Source organism: Anomaloglossus baeobatrachus, chromosome 6 (genome assembly GCF_048569485.1).
Source record: "Anomaloglossus baeobatrachus isolate aAnoBae1 chromosome 6, aAnoBae1.hap1, whole genome shotgun sequence".
Taxonomy (NCBI): Eukaryota; Metazoa; Chordata; class Amphibia; order Anura; family Aromobatidae; genus Anomaloglossus; species Anomaloglossus baeobatrachus.
In genome coordinates this window covers 43616258-43630878 of record NC_134358.1, presented here as the reverse complement: position 1 = coordinate 43630878, position 14621 = coordinate 43616258, and the positions used below count along the sequence as shown (strand labels likewise).

The following is a 14621-nucleotide window of genomic DNA, read 5'->3' as shown; positions in this document are numbered from 1 at the left end:
CAGTTCACTCTGGACGTGCATTGTATGGGGAAAGCAATAGATTCCTGGTAACGATTCATCAGGGGGACAGAAAATAAAGGAGCCACACGCCGGTAACGCCCGATCTACCGGACACTACCACTGTGGGCTACTAGAGAGAGGAAGATGGCAACCGGGCCCTGCTACATGGTAACGATGTACATTATACATCAGCAGGAGGTAAACCCACACTCCCATAGACGTCACCTCAGGCGTTCAATTACAAACTCAGCTCTGCTACATCCGAAGTTAACTCTTCAATGTACACAAGAAAATGATGGATTTTCTCGTCGCTCTCAGTGCCGACCGATCACTATCAGTCAGATCACCGGTACACGGGCGACGCTGGCTCAAGGTGACTGCCCAAGACCCGACATGTCCCAACACCTGCGCCTATTGCTGACCTTGACTATTTTTTCATAATTATTGGGTTCCAAGAAAGATTGTGTGAGGTTGTCATATGTACGGTAGCAGAGCCGAGCGCATCACTTGTGAGACGTAGCAGAGCCGAGCGCATCACTTGTGAGACGTAGCAGAGCCGAGCGCATCACTTGTCAGACGTAGCAGAGCCGAGCGCATCACTTGTCAGACGTAGCAGAGCCGAGCGCATCACTTGTCAGACGTAGCAGAGCCGAGCGCATCACTTGTCAGACGTAGCAGAGCCGAGCGCATCACTTGTCAGACGTAGCAGAGCCGAGCGCATCACTTGTCAGACGTAGCAGAGCCGAGCGCATCACTTGTCAGACGTAGCAGAGCCGAGCGCATCACTTGTCAGACGTAGCAGAGCCGAGCGCATCACTTGTCAGACGTAGCAGAGCCGAGCGCATCACTTGTCAGACGTAGCAGAGCCGAGCGCATCACTTGTCAGACGTAGCAGAGCCGAGCGCATCACTTGTCAGACGTAGCAGAGCCGAGCGCATCACTTGTCAGACGTAGCAGAGCCGAGCGCATCACATGTCAGACGTAGCAGAGCCGAGCGCATCACATGTCAGACGTAGCAGAGCCGAGCGCATCACGTCAGACGTAGCAGAGCCGAGCGCATCACATGTCAGACGTAGCAGAGCCGAGCGCATCACATGTCAGACGTAGCAGAGCATAGCGCATCACATGTCAGACGTAGCAGAGCATAGCGCATCACATATCAGACGTAGCAGAGCATAGCGCATCACTTGTCAGACGTAGCAGAGCCGAGCGCATCACTTGTCAGACGTAGCAGAGCCGAGCGCATCACTTGTCAGACGTAGCAGAGCCAAGCGCATCACTTGTCAGACGTAGCAGAGCCGAGCGCATCATTTGTCAGATGTAGCAGAGCCGAGCGCATCACTTGTCAGACGTAGCAGAGCCAAGCGCATCATGTCATATGTAACAGAGCTGAGCGCATCGCTTGTCAGATGTAGCAGAGCCGAGCGCATCGCTTGTCAGACGTAGCAGAGCTGAGTGCATCACTTGTCAGACGTAGCAGAGCTGAGTGCATCACTTGTCAGATGTAGCAGAGCTGAGTGCATCACTTGTCAGATGTAGCAGAGCCGAGAATATGATTTGTCAGATGTAGCAGAGCCGAGCGCATCACTTGTCAGATGTAGCAGAGCCGAGAATATGATTTGTCAGATGTAGAAGAGCCGAGCGCATCACTTATCAGATGTATCAAGACCTAAACGTGTCTAACACAGAGTTAACGAGCAACTGAGGATCCAGGATGCTGGTAATCCGGCAATGATTGGGTCCCACTGATGCCGGATTATAGGACGGAGCGCGTTTTAATGGACTTTACACGCTGCATTTTTGCCACAGAAAAAAAAAATGCAGGTTTTTATTTATTTTTAGTTTTTTTTACCAGCAAAGTGAATGAGATTTCTGTCATCTACTTGCAGATTTTTTTTTCACTACTAATCTCCAGGATATTGATTTTTTTCAGCAATTTTGGAGTTTTTCACCCAAATGAATAAGAAAAAAAACAAATAAAAGTGGATGCAAAAAACACAAAAATCATGTATTTTATGAATCTAATTAAATTTTTTTTTGAGGCAGAAAATCTGATGGAAATAGTCAGCATGTGCATACATCAGGGAGGCAGCAACCATGGAGCCCACACGGACCCCCGTCGGGGAGAGCACCCAGCTTTCCGGCTGTCTGTAGTGCAAATGGAGCTTGCCAGGGCTGGCACCCAGCTTTCCAGCTGTCTAGTGCACAGGAACCCCGTCGGTGCAGTCACCCAGCTTTCCGGCTATTTGTAATGTACATGACCCTGTCGGTGCAGTCACTCAGCTTTCCGGCTATTTGTAATGTACACGGACCCTGTTGGTGCAGTCACCCAGCTTTCCGGCTATTTGTAATGTACATGACCCTGTCGGTGCAGTCACTCAGCTTTCCGGCTATTTGTAATGTACATGACCCTGTCGGTGCAGTCACCCAGCTTTCCGGCTATTTGTAATGTACACGACCCTGTCGGTGCAGTCACCCAGCTTTCCGGCTATTTGTGGTGTACACGGACCCTGTCGGTGCAGTCACCCAGCTTTCCGGCTATTTGTGGTGTACACGGACCCTGTCGGTGCAGTCACCCAGCTTTCCGGCTATTTGTGGTGTACACGGACCCTGTCGGTGCAGTCACCCAGCTTTCCGGCTATTTGTAATGTACACGGACCCGGTCGGTGCTGTCACCCAGCTCTCCGGCTATTTGTAATGTACACGGACCCTGTCAGTGCAGTCACCCAGCTTTCCAGCTATTTGTAATGTACACGGACCCTGTCGGTGCAGTCACCCAGCTTTCCGGCTATTTGTAATGTACACGGACCCTGTCAGTGCAGTCACCCAGCTTTCCAGCTATTTGTAATGTACACGGACCCTGTCGGTGCAGTCACCCAGCTTTCCGGCTATTTGTGGTGTACACGGACCCTGTCAGTGCAGTCACCCAGCTTTCCAGCTATTTGTAATGTACACGGACCCTGTCGGTGCAGTCACCCAGCTTTCCGGCTATTTGTAATGTACACGGACCCTGTCGGTGCAGTCACCCAGCTTTCCGGCTATTTGTGGTGTACACGGACCCTGTCAGTGCAGTCACCCAGCTTTCCAGCTATTTGTAATGTACACGGACCCTGTCGGTGCAGTCACCCAGCTTTCCGGCTATTTGTAATGTACACGGACCCTGTCGGTGCAGTCACCCAGCTTTCCGGCTATTTGTGGTGTACACGGACCCTGTCAGTGCAGTCACCCAGCTTTCCGGCTATTTGTGGTGTACACGGACCCTGTCAGTGCAGTCACCCAGCTTTCCGGCTATTTGTAATGTACACGGACCCTGTTGGTGCAGTCACCCAGCTCTCCGGCTATTTGTAATGTACACGGACCCTGTCGGTGCAGTCACCCAGCTTTCCGGCTATTTGTGGTGTACACGGACCCTGTCAGTGCAGTCACCCAGCTTTCCGGCTATTTGTAATGTACACGGACCCTGTAAGGGCAGTCACCCAGCTTTCCGGCTATTTGTGGTGTACACGGACCCTGTCGGTGCAGTCACCCAGGTTTCCGGCTATTTGTAATGTACACGGACCCTGTCGGTGCAGTCACCCAGCTTTCCGGCTATTTGTAATGTACACGGACCCTGTCAGTGCAGTCACCCAGCTTTCTGGCTATTTGTGGTGCACATGGACCCTGTCGGTGCAGTCACCCAGCTTTCCAGCTATTTGTAATGTACACGGACCCTGTCAGTGCAGTCACCCAGCTTTCCAGCTATTTGTAATGTACACGGACCCTGTCGGTGCAGTCACCCAGCCTTCCGGCTATTTGTAATGTACACGGACCCTGTCGGTGCAGTCACCCAGCTTTCCAGCTATTTGTAATATACACGGACCCTGTCGGTGCAGTCACCCAGCTTTCCGGCTATTTGTAATGTACACGGACCCTGTCGGTGCAGTCACCCAGCTTTCCGGCTATTTGTAATGTACACGGACCCTGTCAGTGCAGTCACCCAGCTTTCCAGCTATTTGTAATGTACACGGACCCTGTCGGTGCAGTCACCCAGCTTTCCGGCTATTTGTAATGTACACGGACCCTGTCGGTGCAGTCACCCAGCTTTCCAGCTATTTGTAATGTACACGGACCCTGTCGGTGCAGTCACCCAGCTTTCCGGCTATTTGTAATGTACACGGACCCTGTCGGTGCAGTCACCCAGCTTTCCGGCTATTTGTAATGTACACGGACCCTGTCGGTGCAGTCACCCAGCTTTCCGGCTATTTGTAATGTACACGGACCCTGTCAGTGCAGTCACCCAGCTTTCCAGCTATTTGTAATGTACACGGACCCTGTCAGTGCAGTCACCCAGCTTTCCAGATATTTGTAATGTACACGGACCCTGTCGGTGCAGTCACCCAGCCTTCCGGCTATTTGTAATGTACACGGACCCTGTCGGTGCAGTCACCCAGCTTTCCAGCTATTTGTAATATACACGGACCCTGTCGGTGCAGTCACCCAGCTTTCCGGCTATTTGTAATGTACACGGACCCTGTCGGTGCAGTCACCCAGCTTTCCGGCTATTTGTAATGTACACGGACCCTGTCAGTGCAGTCACCCAGCTTTCCAGCTATTTGTAATGTACACGGACCCTGTCGGTGCAGTCACCCAGCTTTCCGGCTATTTGTAATGTACACGGACCCTGTCGGTGCAGTCACCCAGCTTTCCAGCTATTTGTAATGTACACGGACCCTGTCGGTGCAGTCACCCAGCTTTCCGGCTATTTGTAATGTACACGGACCCTGTCGGTGCAGTCACCCAGCTTTCCAGCTATTTGTAGTACACACAGACCCTGTAAGGGCAGTCACCCAGCTTTCCAGCTATTTGTAGCACACCGCTGTGGTTTGTGCTCCCTGAGGGTCTCCAGTTTCCTCCCACACTTAGGACCATCTTTCCGTATAGGAAAATAGACAGCCCCATTATAGACAATATAAAGTAATGCAGCGCTACGGTATAGGCCGGCACCACACATGATCAGCCCCTGCAGAATCTTACCTTGTGCGATAGCTATGGACTCGAATCTGTGCAGCTCCCGCAGCAGGCAGCTGCGCTCGGTGGCGTGCAGGCTGTAGATGAAGTCTCTGGCTCCTTGTGCCGTGTTCAGCGACTCCATGGGCTCCTTCCTTGGGTGCGTGCCCAACAGCCGGCAGCTCTGGAGCAGGACGGGGCAGCTCCCGGGGTGCCTCCTGCCGCTCATACCCAGCCAGCTCCACGGCTTGGGGGAGACAGCGGGGCGCAGAACAGTCCGGCTCAACAGCGCAAGCATAGACATTGTCCTTGTAGTGCTACTAGTCAATACACAGGTGACTGCCTGGACCAAGATAGGCAAGCTGCGCCACTAGGAATGAGCCTCGGTGTGCCCGTCAGCATATATCAATGATGTGCAGGTCACTAACTGGGTTAAGATAGGCAAGCTTCCCCGTAGGAATGAACCTCCGTGTGTCCGTCAGCATATATCAATCTACAGGTGATTGCCTGGACCAAGATAGGCAAGCTTCCCCGGTAGGAATGAAACTTGGTACATCTGTCAGCATATATCAAAGTGCGGGTGACAGCCTGGACCATGAAAGGCAAGTTTTCCAATAGGCATAAATCTTAGTGTGTCTGTCAGCATACATCAATTTTCAGGTGACTGCCTGGATCAAGATAGGCAAGCTTAACAGGTAGGAACAAACCTCAGTGTGCTCATCAGCATAGATCGTTGAGTAGGTGACTGCCTGGATCAAGATAAGCAAGCTTCCCGGTAGGTCTGAACCTTGGTGGGTCCGTCAGCATACAATAATGTTCAGGTGACTGGATCAAGATAGGCAAGCTTCCCAGTAGGTATAAACTTTGGTGGGTCCGTCAGCATATATCAATGTTCAGGTGACTGGATCAAGATAGGCAAGCTTCCCGGTTGGTATGAACCCCGATGGGTCTGTCAGCATATATCAATGTTCAGGTATCTGCCTGGGCCAAGATAGGCAAGCTTCAACTAAAGGAATAAACCTCGGTGTATCCGTTAGCATAGATCAATGTTCAGGTGACTGGACCTAGATAGGCACGCTCCCCAGTACGAGCCTGGCTGGGTTGTCAGCATAGATCGCTGTGCATAGCTGGTGAATATAGAGGACCTGTACACGGCTGCTTATAGGTGGCGGGAGTTCTCCTGCCCCAGCATCTCAGGGGTTAATGGCTGATATTCGGGCGATACCAGGCTGCAGTATTACAGGCTAGTGTGTAATAAGCGGCGCATTATACAGCGCCTATAAATAGCGCTGCACACAGAGGCTGTACACAGAGTGTGCGGACAGTCCGGGGGGGCAGACACTCACCCTGCCCCGTCACCATGCGGCCAGCAGCGCGGGTCACCTCGGTCTGTGTCTTCCCGGGATCGGCGGAGGAGGCAGCGGCAGACAGCGCTGTGCCCGGGAGAGGCGTGGAGTGCGCTCCTCCCTGCGCCCCAGCAGAGTCACACTGTGCGCATGCGCAGGCCGGGCGATCTGCCAAGGTGGCGCGGGCACGTCGGGCGCGTCCCCGGTGACTGACGCATGCGCAGTGCGTTGTACTCTTTAGAGGGGCATTTGAGGGTCAGTGTGTAGCTAGCGGAGAGGGTCATAATAGTGAGCCGGAAGGAAAATGTCCCCGGGTGTGAGAGAGCGCGATATCAGGGGGGAAACTGCCCAAAAGCAATGCTAGTGGTGCACAGCCTAAAATATTAACCCTTTTCTTCCCCTGGCCATTGTTTTTTCTTTATTTTTGTGCTGTACTGTCTTTTATCCTCCTTTTGTTTTCAACCATTTAGGAACCAGGCGGATTTTTTTTCCTACAGTTTTCTTTACCTGTTTAGTTTTATATAATTATTATATATTTTTTTTTTATTTTATTATTTATTTATTTTTTTCGTTTGTATAGCATCCACTGTGCGGTATAAAAGATAGATCACAGCCATATTACACTTCTTAGGTTTTTATATATTTTTTTTTTTTTTTTTTTTTAATGGATAAAGAAAAAACCTTTGTAAAAAAAATATAATAATTTGTTGATATTTTAAGGGGCTTGGGAGGGGCGAGGAGACCAAAAAATGGAAACTCTGACTTTTCGATTTGTTGTTTCTTTATAATATGAATGATTGGACATTTTCAAACGTAGTGATAACAGATTTTTTTTTTTTAATTTTTGGGGTTTTGTATTTGGGGGGAAAAAAAAGCAGAAGTTCAATTTTTTTTTATTCTTTAGTAAAAACTTTTTTTAAATACTTATTTACTTTTTCTTTTTTTTTAGGATACTTTTTTCTTGAATACTTTATTCCTTATTAAAAACTTTTTTCTTAGAATACATCTTACTTTTCTTTTTTGAGAATACTTTTTTTAGGATAACTTTTACTTTTTGTTTAGAATACTTTTTTATTTTTTTAGGACACTTTTCTTGAATACCTTTTTTTTCATTTTTTAGAATACTTTTTCTTTTTTTTTGGGATACTTTTTCCTTTTTTTCTTGAATACTTTTTATTCCTTAGTAAAAACTTTTTTTTAGAATACTTTTTTTAGGATGACTTTTACTTTTTGTTTAGAATTCTTTTTATTTATTTTTTAGGATACTTTTTTCTTGAATACTTTTTTTTTTCAGGATACTTTATACTTTCTTTAATACTTTTCATCCTTCAGTAAAAACTTTCTAGTGCGCACATGGCCTTAGGGGTTTTTTTTTTTAGCTTCTTTAGGCTATGTGCATACGCTGCGGATTTGCTGCAGAAAATGTGTCTAACATTGCTGCAGTCATTCCCCAGCAAAATCTATGGGTTTTAAAAAAATGCTGTGCACACACTGCATTTTTTTTATACCCACAGATTTACCCATGGAATTTCCGCTGTGGAATTAATGAGATTCTCACTTCTTTTCTGCAGGTACCTGCGGTTTTTGCCATAGATAATGGTAAAAAATCTGCAGGGACCAACCTGCGGAAAATCCGCACCAAAAACGCACCAAACCTCTAACCGCATGCAGATTTAGTTGCGGTTTTGGTGCGTTTTGTTACCGCAGGTGCGGGATACTTTCAGAGGGTCTGGTGTTTCCTTAACACTTTCAAATGCGCACATGGCCTTAGAATACTTTTTATTAATACTTTTTTTAGGATACCTTTTACTTTTGTTAGCATACATTTTACTTAGTTTTTACAATACTTTTTACAGGATACTTTTTAACTTCTTTTTCTTCAATACTGTTTTTTTCAAATAGTTTTCTTTTTTTAGAATACTTTTTTTTTTTTTTTTTATATATATATATATATATAATAACTTTTTCCTTTCTTTTTTCTTGAATATTTTTTCCTTTTTTGAATTTTTTGGTTTTTTTGAGTTTTTTTTTAGAATACTTTTACTTTTTTTCTTGAAATTTTTTTTTATTTCCCACTCTCTCTGTAATCATTTGTTTGCTTGTACTTTTTACTGCAGTATATAGTAACCATGACTGCCTGGGCCTCATAGGAGTACAAAGATGACCGCGATTAGAGTTGAACAAGTACCTATTTGTACTATCTATACTCATAACGAGTAGTGTCTAATACTTGAGTATTCGTTCCGAATAGCATGTGCAATGCAAGTCAATGGGGAAAACTCGCAATGTAACGAGTAACCCGAATGCCGTACTATTCATGTGAGTAGCGATTAGTACGGCATTTGGGTTACTCGATGCATTGCGAGTTTTCCCCGCTGACTTGCATTGCACACACTATTCGGAATGAACACGCGAGTATTAGGCCCTGTGCGCACGCTGCAGATTTTGCCGCGGATTTGCTGCAGAAAATGTGTCTAACATTGCTGCAATCATTCCCCAGCCAAACCTATGGGTTTTAAAAAATGCTGTGCGCGCACTGCGTTTTTTTGTTTTTTTTTTATACCCGCGGATTTACCCCCATATTTTTTGCTGAGGAATTAATGAGCATGTCACTTCTTGGGTTTTGCCATAAATAATGGTAAAAATCCGTGGAAACCAACTTGCGGTAAATCTGCACAAAATCCACAGAAAACTGCGGGAAAACCGCATGCGGATTTCGTTGCAGTTTTGGTGCGTTTTGTTTACCGCGGGTGCGGGATTCTTTAAGAAGGTCCGTTTTTTTCTTAAGAAAAAGGCACTTTATAGTGCGCACATAGCTACTCGTTATGAGTGCAGCGGGTATGAATAGTTAGCTACTCGATCAACTCTAATCGCGCTCCATTGGTGTTCTCTTCCCGTCGCGGGTCGGTAGGGACAGCGATGGTTGTGCACCTGTAGGGAAAACAATAATTGACACCTGCATCTAAATGGTTAAATGGCAGCGACTGGAGCTATAACCTGTGGTGGATAACAGATGTATAAAGTAGCCGGCACGCAGCATGTGTGGAGCAGGCCCAGTACTGCGCCCGTATACGTTCTACATCAACAAAGGGTTATAGGAAATGTTAGCGACTCCTTCTATCATATATATGCACACATAGCTTTGCTATATAATTAAATTCTGCATGCATGAAGTTACCACCAGGGGGAGCTATTTAAATCTGTTCCCAGTGAGCTCCCTCTGGTGGTGGCTACAGGTAGTATCCATATCACTTTATATAAGAGGAGAGGTTCAGTACTTGATCCCTTCTTACCATTGCAGTGGATGCTTTCATGGTAGATATGCAATATCTTCCGGCTGCTATGGGCTCACGTGATGAGGTGGATCCGCTAAGCCGGAGGTCAGGGTGAATAGCTGGGACCTGACCGGAGGCGTCGCTGCAGCCGAATTGGATGACATGTTCAATAGCAAGAATTAATAGAGCTGGCTATGCTGTAGGGGTGGCATAGAATAGCAGAGCCGTGTGTGCTTATAACACCGTGTAGTGCGGAGCGGAGCATGTACTTGGGCAACTTGGTACAGCAAAGCTGAGCATCTGGACTACATTTTGGAACAGCAGAGCCATTAAGAGCAAAAGGTTTCTTGATGTAGCAGAGTCGAGTGTGTAGACAGCACCTTGGAACAGTACAGTCATTTACACAGACAGGTACCTGGATGCAGCATATCTGAGTGTGTGCACAATACCGAGGACGAGAGGGGCAGCGTTTGCTAATGGGGACCTTGGTATATTGGGGGTGAGTGTGAGCTAGTGGAGCTGGTAAGCTGAGTAATAGTGCATGATAGCAGTGTGAGCATACTACACAAATACTTTGGCGGCATATTTACCTAGGAAGGTGACATCCAAGGTGACATCAGGCTATCATGGTTTCCCGACATGCTCATTAACAGAGCCAGCCACCAGGGAAAGAAAAGGCTCGGACCGGCGCTGGAGTCAGGACTCAACTGTTGGGGTATGTGCACACAGCGCCTATTTTACACCGCTGTATCCGCTGAGTTTTACAAGCAGATGACACGCCAGGAAAACACTGGTGTTTTTTTTTTCTGAAGTGGGTTTTTTGGTCTCTTTCAAGTTTTTTGCTTTTTTATGTGTGTAAAGTCATGGCACCCTTGAAATTGAAATTGTTCCAGGAAATTAAGCATTGATCACAGAACATTATTGCAGGTACACACATTTTGTTATACACATTTATATATTTATATCCTTTCTGTGCATTGGAGCAAAAAAAAAAAAGGCAAATTGGACATAATTTCACATAAACCCCCCAAAATAGGCAAAATTGTTGGTACCTTTCCAAAACTGTGGCTAAACAACTTTAAGGCCAAAAACACACTTCCGCATAAAAAACGTACGTGTGACACGGTCCGTTTTTCGGGTTCGTGTTCCGTTTTTTTATGGGTGTTTCTTCGGTACTTTTGTCATCCGTGTGATGGCATATGCTATCCGTGTGTGCATGTAAAATGTCCGTGTGTGCGTGTAAAATGTACGTGTATGTGTACGTAGAATGTCCGTGTGGAATGTCCATGTGTGTGGTAAAATGTCGTTGATGCATGTCGGCTGACAGCAGACAGAGTTGCGCGATGAGAATGAACTCGGGTGAACTTCACCCGACTTCATTGTCATACAGCGGCTCTGTCTGTGTCGCGTACTGATTAGCGGTCACCCGTGAAGGACCGCTAATCCCCTGAGTGACTGAATTGAGCAGCGCGATTAGCGCTGCTGTCACTCAGGTTACCCGTGGCTAGCTGGAGTCCTCCCCCCCGTGACCGCAACTCACCTGTGACTTCATCGCTGTCACTCGGGCGACTTGCTGTCATAGGTGGAGGATCCAGTGGTGGCCGCGAGTAACCTCAGTGACAGCTCAGCTGATCGCGCTACTCACCTCAGTTGCTGCGTGGAGCTGTCAGGAGCAGCGGTGTTCTTCTGCTGCTCCTGTCACCTTCATGTAGCAGAGCTGGAAGTGACACTGGACCTCCGTGGATTACGCCGGACATAGATGGGTTTTTGGGGCTTAATAAAGTGGTGAACAAGGGAATTTGTTATTGTTTATTATTTCAAATAAAGGATTTTTTCACGGTGTGTGTTTACTAACTTTAACTTGTAGGTTAATCATTGGGGGTGTCTCATAGACGCCTACAATGATTAATCTTGGACTTAGTGGCAGCTATGGGCTGCCAATAACTCCTTATTACCCCCGATTTGCCAACGCACCAGGGCAAATCATGAAGAGTCGGGTAGAGTCCCACAACTGTCGCAACTGTTGTATGCGGCAATTCCGGGCAGCTGCTGGCTGATATTGTTAGGCTGTGGGGCTCCCCATCCTGAGAATACCAGCCTTCAGCCGTATGGCTTTATCTTGGCTGGTATAAAAACTGGGGGGGAACCGCACGCCGTTTTTTTAATTATTTATTTTACTGCACAGTATAGACCCGCCCACCGGCTGCTGTGATTGGTTGCAGTGAGACAGCTGTCACTCAACGTGTGAGCATGTCTAACTGCAACCAATCATAGGCGCCTGTGGGCGGGGGAAGCAGAGAATAGTAGATTGATTAATGAGCGGCCGGCATTTTCAAATGAATTGAAGCCGCGTATTTGATTGGAAAGTATGAGCCGGGGGAAGAAAAAGACCGAACGCCAATGTAAGTATGACTGAGAACATCATAAAAAAAGGTAAGTAGACTGACTTTAATAAAGAAAAAAAAAAAAAAAAGACATCGCTCGTTCAAAAACGCACACGGACGAAACGTGCTGAACATGGACATGCTCCGTGTGCCGTCCGTGCAGGCATGGACCCATAGACTTTAGCAGGTCCGTGCCTGCGTGCTGACCGCCAAAAACGGACATGTCGTCCGTGCGGGAAAACGCACACACGTACTTATCACACAGACACACGTTCCGTGTGATTTTACGCGTGTGTGCCATCACCCATAGGGTAACATTTGTCAACGTGTCTCCGGTACGTGCAAAAATGTACCAAACACGTACCGGAGGCACGGATGTGTGTTGCGGGCCTCAAGCATATGATGCTTGTTCAAATTCACCTGTGGCAAGTAACAGGTGTGGGCAATATGAAAATCACACCTGAAACCAGATAAAAAGGGGAGAAGTTGACTCAATCTTAGCATTGTGTGTCTGTACCACACTAAGCATGGAGAACAGAAAGAGAAGAGAATTGTCTGAGGACTTGCGAACCAAAATTGTTGAAAAATATCAACAATCTCAATGTTACAAGTCCATCTCCAGAGATCTTGATCTTCCCTTATCCATGGTGTGCAATGTTAAAAAATATACTCTTAAATATATTTTTCTTCAAATACGTAAAGCCGCATGAAAGAAAGAACTTCCAAAGATGTAAAAAATAAATGTATTTTATCTATTTAAAAATGGTTGCCAAGATTCAGTTACAGAAAGGAAAAATAATATACTTTGATAGCTTACGCAAAAATAAGAGTTCATTTAGTCCATAATGATCAATGGGAAGTCTTTACCCATCTTTCTTTGACTCCTGAACGGCAATGCTGGGGATGTCATCTCTTAGCCTGGACAACGTGTCATATCTTGCAGCACTGGCGTCTTCTCACAGCAGGCAGTGTGGAGAGCGAACAGTAGCCCCCTCCATCGTGCATTATATACCAGCTGTTCAAACCATATAGGGCATTCTAGTGTAACACAGTTGAATATAGTTCCATATTACGTAACCTTCTGGAAACTTCGGAAAGCTTCGGGAAGGATTTAAATATATCCCTCCATGCTCAGCACTCAAGTATATTCAATATGGGCATATTTACCCTTATAAACTTTATTAATAACCTATGCCCTCCAACATAAACAGAACTATGAACGTATATGTCTTACTATGAAATATTTGATAACTTGATGTATTAATTTCAATCATTTTACAATTCCCCCTTGAAGTGGGTGGAGCAACCCCGAAAATTAATTAATACATCATTAAAACAACAAATCTTCTTTCCTTATTTGGCGATAATGGATTAATATCAATAGTAATGATGAATAATAATTAATTTGCATTATTCATGTTGTAAGTTCAATAATATAATATTGTGGATTCCTGTTATGACAGGCTGTGACTGATCAATCATATAAAAATGTATATAACTATACTTCGCTAGACCTAAAAAGAAATGCAAAAACCAAATCCGGTCACCATATGATGTCCTCTGAGTTGATGTCTTCTTATCTCCGATGTAATCCGGCATAAACACAGTCTCTTAGAAATAAATCCTTTGATAAAAATGGATGGTTACCAATTTATACAGTCCCATATTGCGTTTATCATTGTTAGATCAAAGTCCATAAACTTTATTTTTTATTGCAAAGTCCATAGCCAATGTTGATAAACCACAGTTCATGAGTGTAGATGAATAGCAGAAGTCTTTGATGTCTGTGCAGTGTGATTTACACTAGTCACCTTTTATCCTCCATGCTGCCTGTTGTCAAATCCTTTTGGACAGATGTTAAGACGTTCTTGGTCAGCACGACAGGGGTTAACTTTAACACGTCATTGCTCTTCTTAGTAACTTTAGGGAGGTCTTAATGCACAGACCATGTGTCATTGTCCATCCTTGGACCAAAAGATATTACGTTTCTGAGATGCAAGCACGGTAAGTGTATTTTGTATGTTACACAGTCTTATTTGAGACGTTACCTTTTGGACCTTTTTGCAGAATCCCTTTTAACTTTAGGAAAAATATAAAGTCTTTTTATCTTCTGTAATCTTGATTGAAGACTTCATTCCCTACCTAAATACCAAATATGGCAATAACTATCACTAATAAATGTCACAGCGTATCATAACTCTAATACTATAATACCATGTCATTATTATTATCGTAGAAGTATTAATGTAATTGATATTCAGAATGATAAAATACTGCATAATGGTATAGACAATAGTATTTTCTTGTAATAACCTTTTTTGTCATTGGTGCATTACCCTTCCAAACCCATAGGTGGCAATGTGTTGAATGTAACCAAAATATAATATAAAATATGAAACAATATAATGTGGCTTTTAGTTAGATCATTTGTAAATTATAAACCAAAGCAAATAACCTTTTAGAAAAGACTGGATGATACCATCAAAACACAATAATACCCATTATAAATTATTATTGATTAAAAATATAATATAGATTATTTGTAAATATAGGAAGGTAAACCTAGATGTACCTTAATCTTCCATCTTTATTACTCTAATTTAATTTATTTGATTTGTCTATTATTTATT

The 14621-nt window shown here is 45.1% G+C and overlaps 1 protein-coding gene across 1 annotated transcript in view; it reads right to left on the bottom strand.

Moving 5' to 3' along the window:
• Nucleotides 1-6463, bottom strand: part of TMEM65 (transmembrane protein 65) — an 88504-nt gene extending 82041 nt beyond the window's left edge. Inside the window, 1 exon segment of the mRNA XM_075352888.1 lies at nt 5014-6463. Coding sequence (XP_075209003.1) covers nt 5014-5290 — 277 coding nt within the window. The 5' untranslated portion in view covers nt 5291-6463.
• Between the last annotated feature and the right edge of the window lie 8158 nt (nt 6464-14621).